This window comes from Gymnoscopelus microlampas (genome assembly GCF_963454915.1).
Source record: "Gymnoscopelus microlampas genome assembly, chromosome: 17".
NCBI classification, from domain to species: domain Eukaryota; kingdom Metazoa; phylum Chordata; class Actinopteri; order Myctophiformes; family Myctophidae; genus Gymnoscopelus; species Gymnoscopelus microlampas.
Window position 1 is genome coordinate 9077315 of NC_139954.1, and position 24143 is coordinate 9101457.

The 24143-nt window shown below is 42.5% G+C and overlaps 1 protein-coding gene across 1 annotated transcript; it reads right to left on the reverse strand.

Annotated features, from left to right (window-relative positions):
- Positions 1-1208: 1208 nt before the first annotated feature.
- On the reverse strand, positions 1209-24025 carry cwc22 (CWC22 spliceosome associated protein homolog; the record flags this gene model as incomplete). The annotated part of the gene is made up of 21 exons (XM_084084100.1): positions 23971-24025; positions 22198-22246; positions 21164-21393; positions 19840-20090; positions 18173-18373; positions 17912-18040; positions 16516-16684; positions 15137-15190; positions 14725-14860; positions 13312-13518; positions 12235-12297; positions 12008-12112; positions 11405-11486; positions 10812-10872; positions 8213-8290; positions 7878-8030; positions 6892-7019; positions 6632-6733; positions 6184-6347; positions 1530-1855; positions 1209-1229 (listed from the first exon to the last, which is right to left on the reverse strand). Coding segments are annotated over exons 2-21 (2709 nt in total), but the record flags the coding sequence as incomplete, so codon positions are not given.
- Between the last annotated feature and the right edge of the window lie 118 nt (positions 24026-24143).

Sequence of the window (24143 nt, forward strand, 5' to 3'; positions counted from 1 at the left end):
AAAAATGAACCGGAACAGGAAACTGACATGCCACCTTCTGGAAACCTGGGAATACTAGTTATGCACAAAGCCTATTCTATACTAAATACTATGTAGAAGGAGCAAGCTCACAACATGGCCACCCCGGCTCGTCCATTGAGTTCAATGGACAGGTGGCGCCATCTTGAGAGGTCCGCGCTATTAAAACAAGACAGTGTGACGTCACGTTCTCTTTCTTGTACACCAGACTACACCTATAACTTATACTACTGTATACCATGGGTTTTCAACGTCAGGTCCGGGGACCACGAGGGGTCCAAAACGGACCCTTACGGGTCTGTAACTCTGAGAGCGAACAGATGGAACCAAATGTGCCCATTTGTTCACTCTCAAGAGTTAAGACCATTTTACAGTATAGATCGGGGGTCCCGGAGATGAACATTTGTATCAAATGGGGGTCCGTAGCCTAATGCACATCAAACTGTGGGTCCTTGAAATGCAAAAGGTTGAGAATCACTGTACTATATACTATACTAAGAGCTATAACTAAAGCTATGCTAGACTAGACCAGGAGGACTGCATGACAGATGGAAAAAGGAGAAACATATAGAGCAGTGGTTCTCAAAGTGTGGTCCAGGGACCCTCGAGGTTCCTTGAGGGCGTTCCAAATGGACCCTTTACAGTTCTGTAACTCTCAGAGTGTACATTGTGTGCACTCTCAGAGTTATGGGCGTTTTTGACATTGAATCGTTTGAGAACCACCATTTAGAAAAGATGAAAGAATAAAAAAACTGATGTTTTCATCTCCTCCGGTGTGGCGACACCTCCCTGCGTCTGTTCCTCTCGCGGTTCTCCTTGTCTCTCTCCTTGTCCTCCCTCCTGTCTCTCTTCTCTCTCCTCTCGTCCTCTCCTTTCTCTCCCTCCTTACATCTCTCTCCCCCGCCTCCTCCTCCTCCTCTCTCCTTCTCCCGGGACCTGTCTCTCTCCCCTCTTCCTCTCTCCTCTGGAGACTGCTCCCTCTCTTTATCTCTGATCTTTGGCCTGTCTCTCTCTCCGTCCCTCCCCCTGTCCCTCTCTCCTCTTCCTCTCTCCTCTGGAGACTGCTCCCTATCTTTATCTCTGATCTTTGGCCTCTCTCTCTCTCCATCCTTGCCTCTGTCTCTCTCTCCGTCCCTCCCCTGGTCTCTCTCTCCGTCCCTCCCCCTGTCTCTCTCTCCGTCCCTCCCCCTGTCTCTCTCTCCATCCCTCCCCTTGTCTCTCTCTCCGTCCCTCCCCTTGTCTCTCTCTCCGTCCCTCCCCTTGTCTCTCTCTTCGTCCCTCCCCCTGTCTTTCTCTCCGTCCCTCCCCTTGTCTCTCTCTCCGTCCCTCCCCCTGTCTCTCTCTCCGTCCCTCCCCTTGTCTCTCTCTTCGTCCCTCCCCCTGTCTTTCTCTCCGTCCCTCCCCTTGTCTCTCTCTCCGTCCCTCCCCCTGTCTCTCTCTCCGTCCCTCCCCTTGTCTCTCTCTCCGTCCCTCCTCCTGTCTTTCTCTCCATCCCTCCCCCCGTCCCTCACTTTCTCTCCGTCTCCGTCCCTCCCTCTGTCTCTCTCTCCGTCCCTCCCCCTGTCTCTCTCTCCGTTCTTTTCCCTCCCCCGAGGGTCCGTTTGTGCGGCCTCACGCTCGTGCTCGTCTGGGTCACGTGCACGCTCCTTCCTCAGGCGGGCCTGGGCCGGCCTCGCACCTTCATCCTCCTCGTCGTTGTCACTGCTGCTGTCGCCGCCGCGGCGGCCGGCCTGCTTCTTCTTCTTGGTCTTTTTGGCCTTCTTGGTCTTCTTGCTCTCAGGGTCTGATTTGCGCTTCGACGGTTTGTCTCGGCGTTTCTTGCGTTTGGAATCCGAGTCTGTAAAATATTAAAATGGTTTATGTTTAATTATTTAAATTCCTATGTTGGATCCTTCGTGTGAATATGTGGATTAATTTTCCTTCGTGGGTCTACCATGTGGATTTTAGTTGTTGCTTTTTCTCCCCAATGTAGTTGTTATGCCATGATTCCTCCCCACACACATTTCTGTGTTGTCACTGCTGTCGTATGCTACTGACTCACCTGCCAGTGAGGAGCCCCCACCAGGAGGAAGTAAAGCCTTCGTCCTACTCAACACTACCTGCTGACAGGTGCCGCCCCGCCCCCAGCCCGTAGGAATACGTGCAGTGACACATACCACCCTCCCCCCCGAACACAGGCCAATTGTGTTTGCATAGACCAGTGGTAGGCAACCCCAAGGCACGGGTGCCAACATTGGCACAGGGGAGGGTGATCACTGGCATAAGTGTGAGAGAGGGGATGATTTTTTGTTTAAATATAGCAAATAAAATCAAGTCCACGCAAATGTAATCCTGCACATAATTCTACATTCATTCAAACTCTGAACACTGACTGGGGGAGGGAGTCTGGGAGATAGGTGAGACTGATTACCATTACACCCTGATATGAAAGAAAATATTTCAAAAGAAGAAGAAATCAGAATATCAGAGCAATCACAATATGTTATTTTACTTTGATGTGGTGTTATAGTTAAACGTAATGTTGATATGGCACACGGACTATCAAGGAAATAAAAACAGGGCACTTCATGTCAAAAAGGGTTGCAGACCCCCGTTATAGGCGCTCAACAAAGACGGAAGCACCACGGCGGATTTGAACCCACGACCTCAGCGGATCGTGTGCAGGCGCTGCGCCACCCGAGCGACCTACCATATGGATCGTTACCTGTGAACGTTTTTTGCCTTATGCAATCTACCTTCTTATGTGGACCTGCCGTTGTGCTGCTACTTTTTGCACCTTACGTCCAACCTCAAGTACATACCTGCTGCTATGTGGACACCGATGCGTTGTCACTCTTATGTCAACCTCATGCACATACCTGCTGCTTATTTATCGTCTCTGTGGGGTGGAAACCTCATATCAGAAAGACTGTTACTTTTGGGATTCAAATAGAATAATTGTAGCAAGCACAAAACGCATCGCTTTGCGCCACGTTTCGAGCTTGTAGATCTGCTACTTTTGATGCTTTTGTGAGACGCTGTAGTATGATCAAGTAGGGCAATAATTTACAAAAAAAACACAAAAAGTTAAAATATGGAGACCAGAGGTGTCTGCCTGACAGTGTATATATAGATATCTTTGAGTTTCTTATCTTTGACATGTTTCTTTTTCTGTTTTTTTCTCATTGTTCTCCCAGAATTCCCCATCTCCTTTAACCAGTAACATGTTATTGATTGTGATTGATTCTAGGAATTAAACAGAAAATAATGGACCTACTGTAAGTTATTGAATCATGTCATTAAAGAAGTTTAGACTAGAGCACTGGTTCGCAATGTGGGGTCCGGGGACCGCCAGGGGTCCAAATTGGACCCATACGGGTTTGTAACTCTGAGTTAAATGATTTTACAGTGTAGATTGGGGTCAAGAGATAAAAAGTGGTATCAAATGGGGGTATTTGGTCTAATTAGGGATACACAATTATTAGAATTTTAATCGGTATCACGATTTTGGCTTCCCGCGATTCAATTAACACAATTGTCCGATTGTTGCCATCTTAAATGTGTGCTCAGCCCGTAGAATGGCTATGCAAGTAAAGCGCTCCCTAAGCTCTTGCCTTCAGGTTCCTGAATCTCAGTGCAGATGCGATGGTGGTGATTATTTTATTGATTCCCGCCGAGTGTAGGGCTTACAGTATGTGGGAGATGCCGCACAAAAAAATAAAATAAAATAACGCCCATCCCCCGTTCCTTGGTGCTGAGCCAAATCGCAAGAACAAAGCAGGGCACGCCACTCACTTGTTGAATGCTCCAAAGGTTTTTTATTTACTCGTGACAAACAGCAGATATATATATATATACGACGTTTTGACCCTTCCGGTCTTTTTATAGTATATGAGGTTTCCAGATGCCCGCACACATTCACAGCAATGTCAGTAATATATTCATCGACGTGAATGCGGACTGGCTTGGAAGCGGTGCTGTATTCAGTTTTCCATCCGTGCGAAGTGTCTCTTCCTCTCTCCCCCTACGCTGGCTAATGTATACTTATATCACGCTAGGCCCGTCACAATTATTACATAATCATCTAATCGCAATTATTTGAGATAATCGCAATTATTTTTGCATAATCGTCATTATCGTTTCCATGTTGAAAAATGTTCATGCATATTCAAACATTTTCCGTTGCGATGCGAGAGTGCGGTCTAGCCAAACATCTTCAAAAAAATTGTTGAAATAGCAGATCTACAAGCTCACAAAGTGTCGCGTCAAGGGGCATTGTGAGCCTGTAGACCGGCTATTTTCTGTGTATTTATTTTGGAATTTAACTTAGTGAGGTTCATGAGTTTACTCACACCCATCATGCAGGTACAATGAATGGAGTGAAATACTTTATAGTTCGCTTATAGATGTGCACTGAAGTAAATACAAACCGTATTTTAAGTCAGTCAAAGATGTGTTAATTAGTAGTAACGTGGCACAATATAAAAGTGAAAGCAGTGATCTGTTGGTTTAATTTAGAGCTAAGTTTTGGTATTTATTCTGGATAAGTCGATTTTATTTTCATTCAAAAATGTGTACATTAGCAGGAATGTACAGTAGCATAATATGAATGTGAAAGCAGTGTTATGTTCATGCCACTAAACTCAATGATTAATCGTGATATCAATATTGATCTCAATAATTATTTGAGCTATAATCGTGCAGTAAGGGTCCATTTAGACCACTGGTGTATGGCAAGTATGGCAGGTAAAAAAAAAAACATTAAGTTAACTGAAATAAAAACTAAAACAAAAAATGACTAACTGAAATTGTATTATGTGTATATAAAACCAACTAAAACAAGATTTTTGACAGAAAATGTCTGTCAAAAATCTTCATAAATAGCATATCGTCTCTGTAGGGTTAATTAATGTACGAGAAAAGGAAAAAAAGTTAGAATATGGAGAAGAGGTTTCTGCCCGACAGCAACGATATCTAAAATCTCACAACACGTCACATAATGACCATCTTTCAGCTATTTTTCTGACCTTATTGAATCTTGCCCCTGGCTAGTCCATATTCCCAAAACATAAAAGAAATAACACTACCAATAAAAACTAACCTAAAAATAAATCCTTAAAATAAAATAATAATTAAAATGATAATAAGCTTAACTAGCAAATCCGCTTTAAAAAACAAATCTAAACTAAACTGAAATTGAAATACTAACGAAATTAAAAGAATAAAAACGAATGAAAATATGCTAAACTATAACCTAGGGTTGCGTCGACGTCGCTGAGGGGGAACTAGGTCGTACAGGCTGTTGTCCAGAAGCGAAAAGTCAAAAGGCTCCTCTGCATCCTCTGCCTGTGTGCCCGTCTGCGTCCATACATGGAGATCAATGTATCTGTCGGTCTGGTTCAGCGTCTTGTCTGAGAGCAGCCATCCTATCTCCTGACTGGTCGTCTGTGGACGTCCTTTGAGTTTCTGACTAGTCTCCGTGTGAGGCCTGTCCATGGCTTCAGGCGCCATTTGAGGCCTGCCCATGGCTCCAGGGAACGTAGGGCTCTCCTCCTCCTCCTCCTCTTCCTCCACTCTGGACAGGCGCAGCAGGCCTGCTCCAGGCTTCATTTGAGCTCTGTTCATGGCTCCAGGGAATGTAGGGTTCTCCTCTTCCTCCTCCTCCTCCTCCTCCTCGTCTGTCTCCACTTTGGACAGGCGCTCTTCTTGTTCCATCTCAAGTAATTTACTCCTTAAATCGTCATGGAAACGTCTGTGGATCGCCCGCCATTTTCGCTCTTTGCCGACCTCCTCTTTATAAACGGCGGTTTCGCGGGCGGTATATAGGGGCCTCGGTTTCCCCCTATCGAGTGCCATTTGAGCTCAGCACACTCTGTTCATCAAATTATAATTTTTGCATTCTGCAGTGTGGCTCTATAAAGGATATTTATGACATCATGCTCTGACATCATCACCAGCACGGCGTGGCACTCATGTGAATATCTGACATTGTATTAATAATTACATTATTCATGCCCAAATATGGAGAGGCACAAGAACGTACTCAGTAGAGGAATGATGTCACTACAATGTCAGTATCAAGTCACATGAAAAGACGTGACTTCTCTCGTGTGTGTGTGTGTGTGTGTGTGTGTGTGTGTGTGTGTGTGTGTGTGTGTGTGTGTGTGTGTGTGTGTGTGTGTTTACCTGAGCTACTACTACTGCTGCTACTGCTGGAGCTGGAGGAATCTGAAGAGTCGGAAGAGTCCGAATCTGATTCGCTAGAGTCAGACGAGTCAGACGAATCCACTTCCTGGTTCTGAGTCATAATCATCTTAGGAGCGTTTTTCAGATGTTCTCTCAACTCATCACTAAGACAGACGGACAGAGACAGACAGACAGGTAGAGAGAGAGACTTTAGACTTAGAAACCTTTAGAATAAAAAAACAAACTGTATCTACAATTGTAATACATAAAAATGTCTAGGTATCCAAATAATTCATGTTGCCAAGATGTGCATATATATGTGTGTGTGTGTGTGTGTGTGTGTGTGTGTGTGTGTGTGTGTGTGTGTGTGTGTGTATTAAGAGAGAGAGTGTGAGTGAGTGAGTGAGTGAGTGAGTGAGTGAGTGTGTTTGAGTTGTGCGTGTCTTACGTCAGTCCTCCCAGGCCGATAGAAGTGAAGAAGTTGATGGCAAAACGAGTGTTTCTGGGATTGTCTCTGGGAAACATGCCTTCAAAAAAACATTGCAGTGTTCTACACACACACACACACACACACACACACACACACACACACACACACACACACACACACACACACACACACACAGTACATTTAGTGAATATATGTAAACAATTTCACACAGATTTTGTTTAATATAACCATCTTATCCATTTGTTTGTGATACATACGGGTCTTTGAGTCTGTCGTTGAGTTTGGGCAGACCCAGATAAGCACAGAGTTCCTGGAAGAGAATCTTGACAAAGATGCGACTGGACGATGTGGTCGTCTCTTCACTGATTTTAATGCACTCCAACACCTGAGAGGGAGACGGAGGGAGACAGAGACTAACTGAGTCACTATAGTCTGCATTTATGCAGCACCTTTTTAAAAGGTGCTACACAATAAACCTTGTATGTCCAAAACCGTTATTTAAGGAAATGGGGAACCTTTGTTATACAAATAAAGAATACACTTTATTTGTATAGCACTTTGCAAAAACAGGTTTACAAAGTGCTTCACTGAGATAACACAAAACACAAGCACATTTTACGAATGAACGCAGTCTAGCTGTCCATTCCTCTAATTATTAGTTTTTGTCTCTGGGGGCACACCACCTAATTTTAGGTGTAGAAACAGGAACTTAGTTTGGCTCCTCCCCTTTCTTAGTCCACTTCCTCCGGGTGCTTCTGTGTTTATTTTACAACAACACTACATGTTTAGGGCAGTGGTGCTGACAGTCTTGAGAGATTAGGTCATTTCAAGCAAGACTTCAAACTTCTTCTTTTTAATTGATAGATCTAGTTCAGCACGACTACTTTCCAGGAAGAGAAAGACTGTAGTTTCTAATAGCTTGGAATTCCCATCGATGAGGTCATTGGTAGGCAGGTTTCTGAACGATCCACAATCCACCAATGAGACAAAGAGTAGACGGAAATGGTGCCATCTACAGGATAATTTGTCCTCGCTAATGCTCATTATAAGATGACCCATCTCAGAATGAGCATTAGCGAGGACAAATTATGAGGATATGGTTGAAAATGGGTGGGCTCCTTCAAGTACAAATATTGTGCTGTGTGTGTGTGTGTGTGTGTGTGTGTGTGTGTGTGTGTGTGTGTGTGTGTGTGTGTGTGTGTGTGTGTGTGTGTGTGTGTGTGTGTGCGTTGTGTGTACATACGCTCCAGGGTACAGAGTCGGTGTAGAGGAGATGAGCGAACATTCTGGCAACGTTGCGAAGTTTGTTGGTTTCCAGACGATGGATGGTTTCATATTGTTCTGAAAATATCATCTCAAAACACTCCATGTAGTCCTTCTTCAACACACAGAACCTCTACGCGCACGCACGCGCACGCACACACACACACACACACACACTCTTATCAGTCATCAAATGACATTCAACAACGTCGGTAACACAACTAGAGATAGAGAGAGTGTGTGTGTGTGTGTGTGTGTGTGTGTGTGTGTGTGTGTGTGTGTGTGTGTGTGTGTGTGTGTGTGTGTGCATCTTACCCCAGCCAGAAGACCAAAGAACTTTTCATAAGTTCTCTGTTGAGCGCAACAGTCCAGGATCATATTACACAACTCTTTCTGTAAATAGACACACAAACACACATGGTTATAATACTAACACACAATACATGCACATTACTCAACTCCTTCTGTAAATTCACACAGTTACAATACTAACACCCACAATACATACATATTACACAACTCCTGCTGTAAATACACACACAAAAACACACATTGTTATAATACTAACACACAATACACACGCTGTAAGTACACAAACACGCTGTTACACTACTAACCAACCAACAAACAATACACCGTTAAACTAATAACCAAACAGACAGACACACACTAAATACACTGTTACACTAATCATAACCAACCAACAGACACACAATACTGTTACACAGCTAACCAATATAAATATAGAGCACACACTGAGTACATATAGAGAGTATACTTTATCTGACCCACATTCAGCCTCTCTCTCACACACACACACACACACGGCTGGGTGCTCAAAGACGTTAAAAGCAACCATTACCGTTACTGGAACACACAGGCCCTCAGGACAACCACACACACACACACACACACACACACACACACAACAGTAACACCTCAGTGAACCTTTTAAATCAACTATATAAAGAAAGAGGGGAGAGACAGAGAGACAGTCAGTCAGTCAGTCAGGCAGACAGACAGACAGACAGACAGACATGCAGGCAGACAGGCAGGCAGAGAGACAGGCAGACACTGGAGGCGGGAGAGAGATAGGGAACACCAACAATAATAATGGTAATAATAACAAGATATTACATTATATATTGATAAAAAGAGAAAGCACATAATTGTGTGTGTGTGTGTGTGTGTGTGTGTGTGTGTGTGTGTGTGTGTGTGTGTGTGTGTGTGTGTGTGTGTGTGTGTGTGTGTGTGTGTGTGTGTGTGTGTGTGTGCGAGACTTTCATTTGGTTTACATTTAGGCCATACAATTACATGATTTATTCATCATAAATTGAATATGAACATAAGCATTGTATGAGACTTTATATATGCTGTTAAAAGTTCAAATATGTGCAAAGCCTGAATTCACAATTCAAACCAATTCGAATGGAGTGTGTGTGAGATAACATCTCCATCTGCTGGTCAATGATGGGCCTAGCAACCAAGACTTGTTAAAAATATTGAAATTAAATAATTGAAAACAGTGTGGTGGTGTGTTGTAGTTTAGTTTAATAAAGATTTTGAGTGCTGCACTTTTAGTTTAATTTGTTTATTGCTATTTTCATTTCTCTTTTTTTTCAGTTGAAGCTACATTATGTAAACATTTTACAATCTGTATGATAGAATATTGTTTCTGTCTTAACCTCTCAACTCCATATATAACTTTTTTGTTTTTTTGTAAATTAACGCCCTACTTGATCATTACAGCGTCACACAAAAGCATCAAAAGTAGCAGATCTACAAGCTCAAAATGTGGCGCGAGGCGACACGTTTTGAGCTTGTAGATCTGGTACTTTTTCTACTTTTGAATGAGTCCTGAATAGTAGACGTTTTGGACATATGAGGTTTCCACCCAGCAGAGATTATATGTCAATACAATATAACTAACAACTGCAGTGGTTACAGTTGGCCTCCCTGCTCTTCTATTGAGACATGGAGATCCTGTCATCCTGTGGTCTGAACGGACTGATTTCGGGGGCAGTTTTTGTCATTTTATATTAATGTAATGGTCTGCCAATTCAACTCAGCAAATAGAGCCTAATTAACTTGCAATGCAAAACATGTGCAAAATGCTAGTCACTTTGGGCCAATATGCACGTTGTCACGCTGATTATCGACGAGTCGATAACATGGGTGACTAGAGCGACTTAAATGGCAATTAGGCCGTCTTCTAGTGGTTGCTGTCTGACCTATTTGTGCTGCTGAAAAGCAGCGATTCATAAATCATTTATGAGAGCTAGACGAAACTGCATGTGAAGTTGTGGATCGCACGAATGAACATTTAATAGCCGAGTTATGAGACAGAATCGACTACGTTTAGACAGCGTGTAGCGCGTTGCAGTCCCTGGTACTGAATGGAGTGGAGCAGTGTCAGCAATTGCGCATGAGAACCAGGTTTGAATCCCCCGGTAAAGTTACAGAGTGCAGCTCTAAGGCAAATAGTTTTTCATGGGGAGCTTTCTTTTTTTCTCTGTGGCACAAATTTTCTATTCAAATATTTGTATTGAGCAAAAAAAAATGGATGAAATACAGTGATTATAAAATAGGTTCAGGTTTATCAACTTTAAATAAGAGAAACTACATTTACTGCAAAACTGTGGTGACTGTGAATGTGTTCAAATTTGATGATTGTGCAGGCTTATGCAAAGGTTAAAATGTAATTTAGATGTCAGGTTCATTTGTAGGACCGGCATCCTATAGTTTGTATAGTTTCAATGTATATATTATACATTCTTTGATATTAGCCTGTTTAGAATGATGATGGTTTACCTATGATCCTAGATCACTATCTCTATGCATTTGATGCATTACCTCGTGTTTAATCGCTCTGGATTAAGCCTGAATTGTAACTGTAGTTGTAAATGTGTCTTACCGTCTGACTGTCAGGAAAATCCATCTTGATCAATTTGTGGGCGCATTCCTCAAAGTCCAAGCTACGAATGAATCAATCAATATTCATCATTGGTGCAAAATGCAATACATTACCACATATTTTACATATATAGAGAACATATTGGTAAATATACAAATCAAGAATGTATTTTGAAAAGGTGTGTATTAAATCATGTTTCCTTCAGGGAATTTGTCTGACTAACATAGTCTTGGTGCACCTCTGTCGCTTACTGCAGACACTAAACGTTAGAAAAATAGAAAAACTAAAGCGTAGACATGGGTCAATGAGCAAAAATACATGGTCCCTGTCATAGTGTTAAGAGACTCACTAACGCTATGGATCAAAGCTACACCTAGACTATGTTTTTTTCTGGGGGGTTAAACCCTGCAAAAAAAAATGCACGAGTCGGGTCGATGAACACCGTCAACCAAAATGCCCAACTTTTAGGACTAACTTCTGATTGTGGTATGGTAAACTGTGCTTTTCGATGTTGATTTAATCTGTGGGCCTATCAGGGCCAAAGCATGTACATGTGTGCGTGTGTGTGTGTGTGTGTGTGTGTGTGTGATTACCTGGACTGGATAGCGAGATAGATAGTTCGTCTAAAAGCCACCAGGTTTACTTCCGTCTGATCAAATATGGTCATCGTCTCTCCTGAACACAGACAAAGAAATGTTGAGTCTTCACGTCCAACATGCATCTAATATCTCTAGCATCTCTATAAAGTCTAATCAACATGTCTAACATAACGTCTCTGTCAAAAGGAGCAAATCTACAAGCTCATAACGTATCTCGCGAATCTGCTATTTTGTGTGACACTGTATTATCAAGTAGGCCGTTAATTTATGGAAAAAACACAGAAAGTTCAAATATGGAAATAAGAGGTCCCGGTCCCCACACAGATTGTAGATGGATTATAAACTAGATCAACGTTTCTCAACGTCTTAAGTGTACAAAGATGGAACCAAATGGACCCTTATGGGTCAGTAACTAAAAGTGTGTACAAATGGACCGTTGAGCTCGTAGATCTGCTATTTTTTAACTATTTCTTTTTTTAATAATTGTCTGTTAATCGTAATCCGAAGCAAAACGTTTGAAATAATTGTGATATTGATTTGCAGTCATACGGCCCAGCCCTAGTTGGGCCAGTTTATCAGTCATCCATAAATACATACCCTCTGTTCCCTCTACCTTCTCCTCATCATCATCGTCATCATCGTCATCATCATCACTGTCGCCTCCGTCCCCACCAGAATCACTGCTGCCTTCATCAAGGATCTCTGGAGAAAAGAAAACGGGGGGAAAAACTCACACAGTCAGATGGACGGACAGACAGACAGACAGCAGTAAGAGTTACAGTTATGATATGAATGTTTTAAGTTGTGATCAAACTTGATCTCACCTCTCTTCAGAGTTTTATATTTCTCCTCATTGGCCAAGAAGTCTGGATCCATCTTAAAAACATCTACACACACACACACACACACACACACACACACACACACACACACACACACACACACACACACACACACACACACACACACACACACACACACACACACACACACACACACACACACACACACACACACACACACACACACACACACACACGTGTTAAGTTAGTTACAATAGATCATAATACATTTGTTTATCAGGAGCTGCAACTAACTAGCCAAATGTCTATAACTTAAGCAACAGTTTCTCCATCAAACAGTATAACAGTATTATCAACACTCTACTAACTAGACAAGTTAGGTGTACAGTTAATCTCAAGGGGGCCCACAACTAACAACCATCTTACTATCTAACTACCCAAATAACAGTCTATTGAGTCTATTGAGTAGCTATATAACTGTCCAACTAATCAATTATATAACTGACCAGTGTAAACAAACGTTTAATTAAACAAACAAACATAAAAAAAACAAATTAACTGCCCAACTAACTAATTAAAGCGGCACTATGTAACTTTTGTCCAATCTGTATGGTAGAGTATGTTAATAACTTTTGGTTAATAACAATTGGGGTGGTTGTATTTTATCTCCCTGCTCTTCTATTGAGACATGGATATCCTGTGGTCTGAACGGACTGATTTGGGGGGCAGTTTTTGTCATTTTATATTAATGTAATGGTCTGCCAATTCAACTCTCAATTTAGATCGTGTCAAAGGTCATGTCTCACCTAGACACAGGATCTGACACGAATTTTGACCTGAAGGCCAATTAATCGCCTGAGCAAGCAGGCAGGCTTTATTAGCTCAATGGTAAAAATGTCAGCACTTGTGCAGGAAACCGGGTTCAAATCCGGGGTAAAAGAGGAAAGTTTAGTGCAGCTTTAAGTAACCATTCAAATAGCATGTCAAACTAAACACCATCAGGTCTAGACAACTAGCTGTGGCTAATTAACTTATCGATTGTGACATTGAACTGAGGTCATATCGCCCCCAGCCCGACAGACCTAAAAGCTAACTTACTGAGTAGGTCATCAGTGTTGTACTCGTCTTCCAGAGGCAGCATGTGGGTGAACTGGTCCTCATCGTCCACTAGGTCCAGTCCATCAGGGATCACGGGGTGGTCCTTGAAGCCGTCCTTCCGGATGGCGAACATGACCTCAATCATGTACTGAACTCTCTTGTCCACAGTCGACTCATGGAGGACGGTACGCAGGCGCTCAAAGATGGCTGCACACACACACACACACACACAGAAGATATTTCAATGACATTAACAGTCATTTAGTTTGCTTATTACTGCAGTATTATTACCAGTTACCGTTACTACTAGCTGGTCTACTTTTACCGTTTGTAATGCTACCGTTACTTAGTCCTCTAAAAATATGACTGTATACTAGGTAGGCATGCAACGGTTCAGTTAGCCCACGGTTCGGTTCAAACCTTGGTTGAAAATATTTCCAAAATGTTCCCTTTATTTGACTTATTAGCAATAAAAAAAGGTTTTCCTATTCAGACATATTCCAGTATTGTTTGCCTTTCAATATTTCCAAGGAAAAAAAACAACCTTATATCGTTGACTATACTTTCAGGCAAAAAAAGAAAATCAGTATGCTTCACATATGTGAGGGGGACAGTAAGCAAGGACAACACAAGGCAATACATCAAATGCATAGAAATAGTAATCTAGGATTATAGGTAAGCCAAGAACCTATCATCAGTCTAACAGTAGAATATCCAAAAAATCTATAATCTGTACATTGAAACTATACATATGCTATAAGATGCCAAGTCAACAATGACCTGGCATCTAAATTACATATTAGCCTTTGCATAAGCCTGCAAGGTCGTCAAGGCTAGGGCAAGTGCCACGGGCTAAGGTGGAGTCTGAAGAGGTGAGTCTTCAGATTACATGGTATATGTATATGGAGGTGATATGAGCCAGGTGTTTCAACATACGTGACTTGGTGTTGTTCTACAGCATTAAATATGCCAGGTCAACAATTACCTGCCATCTGTCTACATAACATGCCATCTAAATTACATATTAGCCTTTGTATAAGCCTGCAAGGTCATGGAGGCCAGGGCAAGTGCTACGGGCTAAGGTGGAGTCTGAAGAGGTGAGTCTTCAGATTACATGGTATATGTATATGACGGTGATATGAGCCAGGTGTTCAACATACATGACTTGATAAATATGATGATGAATATGGTGTAAATGACACTTACGGATTTCTGCGTGTAGGTTTATGAACTCCCTGGGACCGTTATGATAGAAACGTTATAGGAGGACTTGTTCGTCATCTATTTGCGTCTTAACGTGCTAAACCATGAATACAATTATGATTTCTGATGACCATATACCATTAATTCCTGTAATTATAATAATAATAATATTGTATACCACTGGTTCTATAAATAATATTTTGTGCATACCATTAATTCCTCTAGGTGAAACTTCAGTCAGTTTGAGTCCACACTCCTTCAGGAAAGCAATGGAGACTTCAACACTGTCGTCTGTGGGACGCTCCAGCAAGAGGGTTAACATCTCCAAACACAACACTTCATGGGCCTGAGACAGAGACAGAGACAGAGACAGAGAGAGAGATAGACAGAGAGATGGACACGGAGAGAAAACAGAAATAATGTATTTAAGTGTTCAGTGTACTGTAAACTGAACATGCTGTGAAAGCAGAGATTTCATGAGTATAATGAGAGGTAGATAACGTTACGTTATTGTGGTATAATGAATAGGTATTACATGTGTTTCAGTCATACAGTATATGTTTGCCACACAGATCAGACAGTGTGAGCCAATAAATGAAACCAACATTAGTAGATAACGTACCACGTTCTGGTTGACCAGGTGAGCTACGAACTTGGAGGCCGTGAGACACTGTGTCTGTAAACAAAACATCATATTCATCAACATTATTATATTAGAAATCATTACAATATGTCAATAGAGACCGAAGTTTGACATCACTGCCACTGTTTATTTTTGGAACACAGTTCTAATATGATGCGATGCTAAGATGACCCTATGGTATTTTCAATACAAAAAATACTTCTGTGACCCAGGGGATAGCAGAGTGACGTCAGGAGTCAGGACTTTGATACTCTATATACAGAAACTCTACAATATAACTCTACTGAATGTCAACATTACAATGTTGGCAGCCAGTAGAGAAATCCAAATGTCACTGGACTTAGTAGTGAACTTCTTAAGTAGTAACTAGAGTCATGCAGAGAGAGTGTCCCGCCATCTCTTTAGCAGTAACCAGAGCCATGTAGAGAGAGTGCCGCGTCGTCTCCGTGCTTCTCCAATAAACCATTTATTTTTAACGTCAATGGCAGGTCATGGAGACTCAATAGTCCAAGGAAGTTAGCATCAAACACAGGCAGTGCGGTAGATTTCAGTAGAGCAGACCGTTTGTGATGCACTTTTAAAGGGTAAGACATTTAATGACTTGAGTAATCCTTCAAGTTAAATATCCGTGTTTAGGTGACGGGGAGAGAGGGAGGGAGAGGGAGAGAGAGAGAGGTAGAGAGAGAGAATGATGGACAACGTCACAACTTGTCATCTCTATTTCAACCACTGGATGTCCTCAGTCAACAAGTTCTTTTGCATGAAAAAGCCTATACACTCGAGATATAAGTTTCTCCATTTCAGATACATTCACAGGAATTAGGCAGTAAAGAAAGTCATTTCGAGAAAGAAGCATCCCCATTGTGTCCTCTATGCATGGTGATTTCAGGAACCTCATCCAGAAGAGCTGGTAATGTCTACACTCTAGACATGGCATCAAAATGGATAATGGCTGGATGTTTCATCACACTGAACAAGCTTAGTTCTAATAATTCATTGAGACCTTTTTCATTCAGCGGGGGAAATTCAGTTTCACCCAGCTGAGGAGAGGAGTGTGGTGGGGGGGGCAATAGGGGGTTAAGTGTCTTGCTCAGGGACACTTCGACACATTCGCCTGGAATCAAACCTGGAGGCTTCCCAGGCGGGCTTCGTAGCCATTCAGCTATGGCCGCTCCTAAAGTTCATGCCATTAGACTAGATCACATATGATGTGAAAGATAGGCCACAATTATTTCTGAAAACCGGACAGCCCAGGATCAATTCTTTAGAGACCAGATAAATGGATATGGAGAAAGACAGATCAAGACCAAGACAGACAGATGGGTAGACAGGCAGACAGACGTCTGTCAGACATTTACCTTGTCGTTCCTCCTGTAACCCTTCCTGAAGTTAAGTATGAGTCGTTTTAGGATGAGTTCTCCGATCTGAGGGAACTTGGAGTTGATGATTCCAAGTACACCAGCATACACATGAGTGAAGATAGGAGAGGCTGCCTGAGCCTGTAGGACAGACCTGGAAAGCAGACCTCTGCATGGAGGGAGGGAAAGACGGAGAGAGAAAAGGTAAATAATTGAATTACTTATATACACATACAGTATTAGAGCACCTCTCGAACACACACACACACACACACACAGGAAATTATGCAGCCGTTACATATACTGTACATGCCCGTTTTAAACCTGTTGTCCCTATAGTGGGCAAATCTTCCAAAACAAAGGGAAAATACTTCCGAGACTGATTAAGGAAGGACACAACTACTTTAACATCATTGGGACGGAGAAGATCAACTAGCCCATCTGCTGTAAAAGCACTGTACACCCAAGTAACAGGGTGCTGGTGCATGTAAGATATAATGCAGGGTTTCTACAGGTTAAGGCAAGTTGGATTTAATGTGATTTATTTAATACCACTCAGAATTATATTTAAGATTTCTTTTAACATGTTTAAAACCTGTTTAATATCAAACATGTTTGATATCAACCATTAAAACCGGGAAAGCATCTGTGTCATTTTGGATTTTAGCGTGTTTCATTCACTGCATTGACATACTGCTGACAGTTCAGTTGCACAACATACTGTATGATACAGTTGCTGCATGATTTATTTGTATAAATATGACGCCATGCTCGCTAAGTTTAACCACTTGAACCGTTTAACACTCCATGCGTGTGATCACCCACAAACGAGCAGGGGCTGCCTGTGTGCGTCCAACAGCGTCCAAGCTCCAAACCTTGGCAGACAATGCAAGAAAAGTTATCTACATGTAACTTAAGGTTAAAGGCTGCACATCATCGGCAGATGTGGACAAACACGGGTGAGTCGAATGTCAGCCAGACAGCCTCTTGACAGATTGTCTTTATGTATCGTTTATACGCTGGTGCAATCGATGCGGTTACGTAGCCATCGCGCAGGTCTCACTTCTCACTCTCTAGACCAGTGGTTCCCAAACTGTTGTTTTGAGAGTGGTTTGAGTTACCGTATACAGTACTGACTTGGATCTACGGTATGACTGTATTCAGGAGAGAAAGCGTTTGAAGTACGCGAAGGGGGCTTTCTGCAGTGGCACGACTGCACATCCCTCAGTGACGCATGTACATGCATGTACAAGAAAATGCACAAATGTCCATCCGTGTGTGCGTGTGTGTGTGTGTGTGTGTGTGTGTGTGTGTGTGTGTGTGTGTGTGTGTGTGTGTGTGTGTGTGTGTGTGTGTGTGTGTGTGTGTGTGTGTGTGTGTGCATGTAATACGTTACCTTCCTCTCACTATGTTCTCCTGCAGTAACTCCTGGATGATCATGGCGATGTTCGACACGTTCACCTTATTGATCAATCCATTGATTGACTTCTTCAGAGCCTCCCAGCTCATCCTCTGATAGGCCAGGCTGAGGAAGGGGGCGGGGCAAACATGAGTAGGAATTACATCATTGTATTACATACAATAGTACAAACATGATGCATATGTGCAGGTACACACACACACACACACACACACACACACACACACACACACACACCTGCTCTTATCTGTGATTTGTTGTTGCATCAGCCTCAGTTTGGCAGGGGGAATATAGGCCCCGCCCGTCCTCGTTAAGATGGGATCAAGCTCCTCCTTCTTCTTCTTGACGGGCGGCTCTTCTCCCGCCCCCGCTGCCGGGGAGGGCGAGCGATCCCGCCTCCTGTGGTCCCTGTTGTCATAGCGATCGTCATGGCGGTCCCTGAAGACCAAGGACAGGACAAGAAATACTAAGACCTGAGGCCGATTCTACAAATGCCTTCTAAATCAGTATTTGGCCAAAGACCCCCCCCAAGATTTTTTCCTAAATGTCCAAAAATAGCAGATGTACAAGCTCGCAGCACGGCACAAAGTGACACACTGTGAGCTTGCTACTTTTGAGAACCACTGTTCTAAATCCAAACAGTTTTCAGAAAAACGTACAGTATGTTGCTATATATATAGCTAAAATCTAAAATTACACAGATGCTTTCCCGGTTTTAATGGGTTAACAACAGTAGAAAGACATGGGGAAGACTTCAGAGGAGTGTACTACAAAGTAGGGACGTAATGTCGATCATTTTCTTAGTTATTATTCCGTGAATTACTTTTTAGATTCATTGAATAATCGAGAAGCGTGTTATATCAAATATTGTTTAATATTTTTGTAAAAAAAACAAATATTATGATTATTGGTAACGGTCAATGTCAGTCCTTTCTTTGTAATATTTAAGTTTTTCGTCAAATCTGCCTTGTGCACTTTGTGTTCACAAAGCCTAAAAAGGCAAACAAACATGTTATTTTCATGGATGAGTTTTGTGTTTTCAGTGTTTTTTCACCAGATGGTGAAAAAACACTATCCTATGAATGAGGCTTTCACTGCCTGATGACGACAGACCCGGAATTCAATGATTTAAAAAAATATGTATTTCCTATGGGGAAAACTCTGTTCTTCTTGTTTTACTGCTAAATCAAGCCTCATTCAAATTAAAATTCAAAAAGGCGCTCGGGTGGTGCAGTGGTAAAGTCCCTGCCCACCACCACAGAGGTTGTAGGTTCGAATCCACCGTGGTGCATCCGGCTTAGTCGGGCGTCTATGCGAACACTATTGGCCCGTGTTCGGGAGAGGGAAGCAGGGAGGGTGATATTTGTCACTGCATGTAGATGTGCATCCAACAGGCTGGGGCGGCACCTGTGAGCAGGGAGTGTTGGGCGGGAAGAGTAGGACGCAGGCTCTAAGTCCTCCCTGTGGGGGCTCCTCACTGGCAGGTGAGTCAGTAGGATACAACAGCAGTGACAACACAGAAATGTGTGCGGGGAGGAATTAATTGGCATAACGACTAAATTGTGGAGAAAAAGGGGGTCAAAAAATGATTGGCTACTCTAAATTTAAAAAACAAAAGCCTCTTTCAAATGGCTGCAGCTGTGCAATGGATTACCCCATGCAGATAATGTTTCCCCCTATACTACTGGACCCCCGTGCGTGTAATGAGCCGATCTCCGTGAGGACGGCGGTCACGGAGAATATTCCATGATTTTTCAAAGGTACAGTAAAATCTCTCTTTTTCGCTGGCAGCAGTGGCACACTATTACACTATCACTCTGATAGTCAAGGAGTTAATTGAGTGAAAATGTATCGTCAGGTAAAATGAGTGAGTGACAGCCCTAACGTGCGTGCGTGTGTGTTACCAGCGGTCTCTGTAGCCGCCTCTGTCTTGGCTCCTGGAACGAGATCTGGCCCTGAATCTGTCTTGACTCCTGGAACGAGATCTGGCCCTGGATCTGTCTTGGCTCCTGGAACGCGATCTGGCCCTGGATCTGTCTTGGCTCCTGGAACGAGATCTGGCCCTGAATCTGTCTTGGCTCCTGGAACGAGATCTGGCCCTGGATCTGTGTTGTGGAGAACCGTCTCTGGCAATGCTCTGTTCATCTGGAACTCTCTGGAACAAACACAAACGACAAGCTGTGTAAATAACAACAAGGACCAGACAATTTAAGGAAAGCGTGCACCTGCTATGTTAAGATTTTCCATAATTTAACGTTGCATTAGTTGCATGAAGTCGATGAAATGCGTGAAATTCATGCATGAAATGGAATAGAAATATTAGAAGGACAATATAAAAAAAAAACTGAAATTGAAATGTTTTCATCCGTCTATTCTGTGCTGGAAAACATTCAACAACCATAACATAAAAAAAGAAGGACAATATCAGTCACCGGGAGTAGCCAGTCAACAGGTGTTTTCAATGAGTCTAAGGTCACTTCCTACATGTACAAGTGCTCTGACACTAGTAGTCTCGCATAGTCAGACAGTTTTGTGACATCTAAATTCAGTGAATGGCCTAAATCTGTGTGGAAACAATTAGGACATCTTAAAAACAACAGCTTCACAGAACCAATGCAAAGGCCGTCATATTTGGGACAGTATCAAGATTGGTTTTCAAAGCAGCTGGCGTAGGTATTTTTTTACCACTGGTTTCCTTCAGTGTCCAAGCCCGTTCATTGAATTTAGATCATTCCCCCAGATGTATCAGTAGGCGGCGATCTCAGATCGACTGTCTAAGTGAGACTACAATACTAAAGCAGCTGTGTCAAATTCATGGATTAAAGCAAAATAAAACCCTAACCCTAACCGAAAATGTTTGTATGACCAAGTTATAAATGCCTAAATGTGCGATTTGTGAAACAGTATGAAAAGGAGCCCCCTTTGCTTCTGAACATATTGCTAGTTTGAGCACTACAAATGCTTAAAATAAATACTGAAAACAGCCGATCTAAAAGCGACTCATTGAGAGCTTGTAGAGGCATTTTCGCTGCGCAACATGCTTCCACAGAAGACATGCTGGCTTCTATGCCTGAGACCAGTCGTGGCGACTGAGAACTTTAATCCATGCGAAACTGGCGGCCATTTGGAAGGGGGTCCAATCCAGCCCCTGTTCTGACAATTGTTACTTTTTTTTATTACAAACAATTACAGCAGCACATCTACGATGAACAAACCCTGACCTCTCACCTTGATCTGAGCCACACTGCTCCTTATCCTCCTCACCGTCCCCTCATCTTCATCCTCACTGCTGTCACTCTCACTGTCAGAGGAGGACGACGAAGAGGAGGAGGAGCTAGCCTGTCCGGGGCTAGCCTGGGGGGGAGAGGCTTTGGGTGTGTGGTCCGGAGATGGGGTTCCGTCTCGGGGCTTTCCCTGGGGGGAGGCATCCGACTGTGGACTGGCCTCCTCTTCTTTACCTGCAGAGAAAAACATTGTTCATTAATGTGGGTGGAGGAAGACAGGACGCTGACGAAAGTGAGGAGAGAAAAGAGATGGAGGGATAGACAGAGAGGAGAATAAAGATCGGACGGACTTTACAAACTAGTTTGGAAAGTCAGGACATCTGGGAGTGCAGGAGCGTGCGAAAAAAAAAGTATCAGACATTCTGAATGACGTCAAAATGTTATTATCACCTCTCCCTTTTCCGGAAGTTTGGATGTCAGAAGAAGGAGCATGTATTGCACTTAAGTGTTCAGCATGTTTCAGTCTAAAGACGTGCCCTTGAGCAAGGCACTGAACCCCCAAATGATCCAGTGGAGCTGCTCAGTGGCCAGCAGTATAATATAAGACTGTCGTTGTACTGGTCAGCTCCCAGGTTTTAATGTGTGTCCGTTTGTCTACGTATGTACAAAAGGGTAGAGCTCCTCTCCAAAGGTTTAACGGTTTCCAGCTTGAAGCACCCAGAGGCAGGGCGCCGCACCAAAAAATGCTGGGCGTCGGGGAGCGCTGAGGCGTGATGGTCAGGGAGGCGTCCTCCCAGCGGCGTCGGTGGCCTAGCGGTAAGGCGGTAAGGCGCTTACCACATATAGGCTCTAATGCAGCCTGACAGCGAGTCACGGGTTCAATTCCCGAGCCTGACAGCCTTTGCTGCGTGTCTGTCACTCCCTTCTCTCTCTCCCCGTTTCCTGTCATTCTTCACGGTACTATCCAATAAAGGCAGAAAAGTGGACACAGCCCCTTACTATGACCACTAGGATGAGAGAGAGGAACATTATACTGACCAGTGTGTTGTCTGTCAGGACTGGAGTTGCTTTCCTCTGGAGACTCCATCTGCAGTGCAACACAATTAAGCCATCATTAGTAATTATTCTTAATCATTACGCTCATATGTCTTAACAGCGCCAGATCTGCAATTGTCTAAATCTGAATGACTTGTTTAAATGGTGAATGATTAAGCATCTAACGTGTAACATTTGTAAATGATATATTGTTTTTAATTGCTCAATTTTAATTGCTTATACACTTGGAAATATCCTACCAATTGCAGATAACACATAATCAATGTATATTTTGTTTTACTTTTCACACATATTATTCATTAGTTTGGTAGCTACACATTTTTGGAGTGGATTCATGTGTTCAGATGCCTGTCAGATTATGAGATTATGCTGCAATACAAGTCTACAATATTTGCATACATGAGCTGAGGAGCTGACATGAGATTTCAGTGTTGGGTACGCTCATGTCAAAGTGATGACAGATTGATAAATGCCGACAATTTCGGTAAGATCAGCGTACACCCGTTTTTTGGTCTGCGCAAGCTTGATAAATCAGGCCCCTTGTGTCCAACAGTAAATTGTGATCCAAAATAACCCTTTATCACATCTGTAACGGAAGGGTTTTGGCTCAGGAAGCTTACGAGGTCATGTTAGAACCCCATTTGTGCGCCCTCTACAGATCCGGTCAATGGACATTTTCTATTGCCCGGATCTGTAGAGGGCGCAGCGGAAATATTTTACATTTTGGCCAAAAAGTGTATTTTAGATGTGAGGTGGGGGGCTCAGAGTGTTCCCACTTAATAGAGTTGGCTTTCAACTCCATAAAACCGTCTTTGTTTTGGTGAGTAGCGAAAGTGTATTTTTTATTTTTACTGCAGGCAATGCAGCGTCTGGTGCGAGCACAAAGAGGAGAACTCCTTCTCTAGGCTATGGACCAGAACTACATTTAACCGTGGTACACCACCACAGCTTAAATTTGAGCACCACAGTTTAATTTTCCTGTAAATTATTTTTATATTAACGGAAAATGGTTCCATCTTATATGCATTTAATATTTGTGACATAATTTCATAATACACATAATTATTTTCATACATGTTGAGATTTTCATATTTAAAGTAGACAAACTAGTTGAAATATGAATTGTCACAAGATTTATGCAAATAATGATGTGTATTATAAAATTATGTCACAAAAATTAAAGACATAAGATGGAAGATTCCATTGTAAAAAATAAATCTAAATAATAATAATAAAAATAAGATCAAATTTTGAGCACCAATTTTCCCCCCTTTTTTTTGACACACTGCTACGACTTCATCCTAGGGGAAACACTGGACTTTTATTTGTAACAGGAGTATTTCTACATTGCTGTGGTATTGGTACTTTTACTTAAGTACAAAAATGTGAGTAACTTCTTCCACCACTGCCCTCAAGGACCCCTGGGGGTGGCCGCGGACCACACTTTGAGAACCACTGGATTAATTAACCCAAATAACTAACAATCAGGTTTATCTCAGGTTTGACAGCTGGTTAACAGTGAACTTTAAAACAACCGGTTAACATAAAACAACTGTCCAAAACGCCATGTGTCTTTTGTGTAATGCTAATGCTAATGCTAAAGCCATAAGAGTGTGACTTTAATGAATAGCATTAAAGTTAGCGGCTGTCTGCAGGAACGTTATTGTTATTGTTATTAAATGGAAACAGCGGCGGTTGAATGTTTTAAACGCCTTTATGAATGAATATAAGTTTGAGTGTTTCGTGTTTTCTTACCCGAGTAGTTTTAGTTTTGACACCGAGAAGCTACGATCAACTTCCAACTTCCTGATACTGAGTGATTATCTTCCGGGTCGGGTCTTCTTCTCCTGCTTCTGATTGTGGTGGGGTTGTGACCGTTTTTAGGTACATACCGCCACCTATTTTACCGGAGGATTTAGTTGGTACTG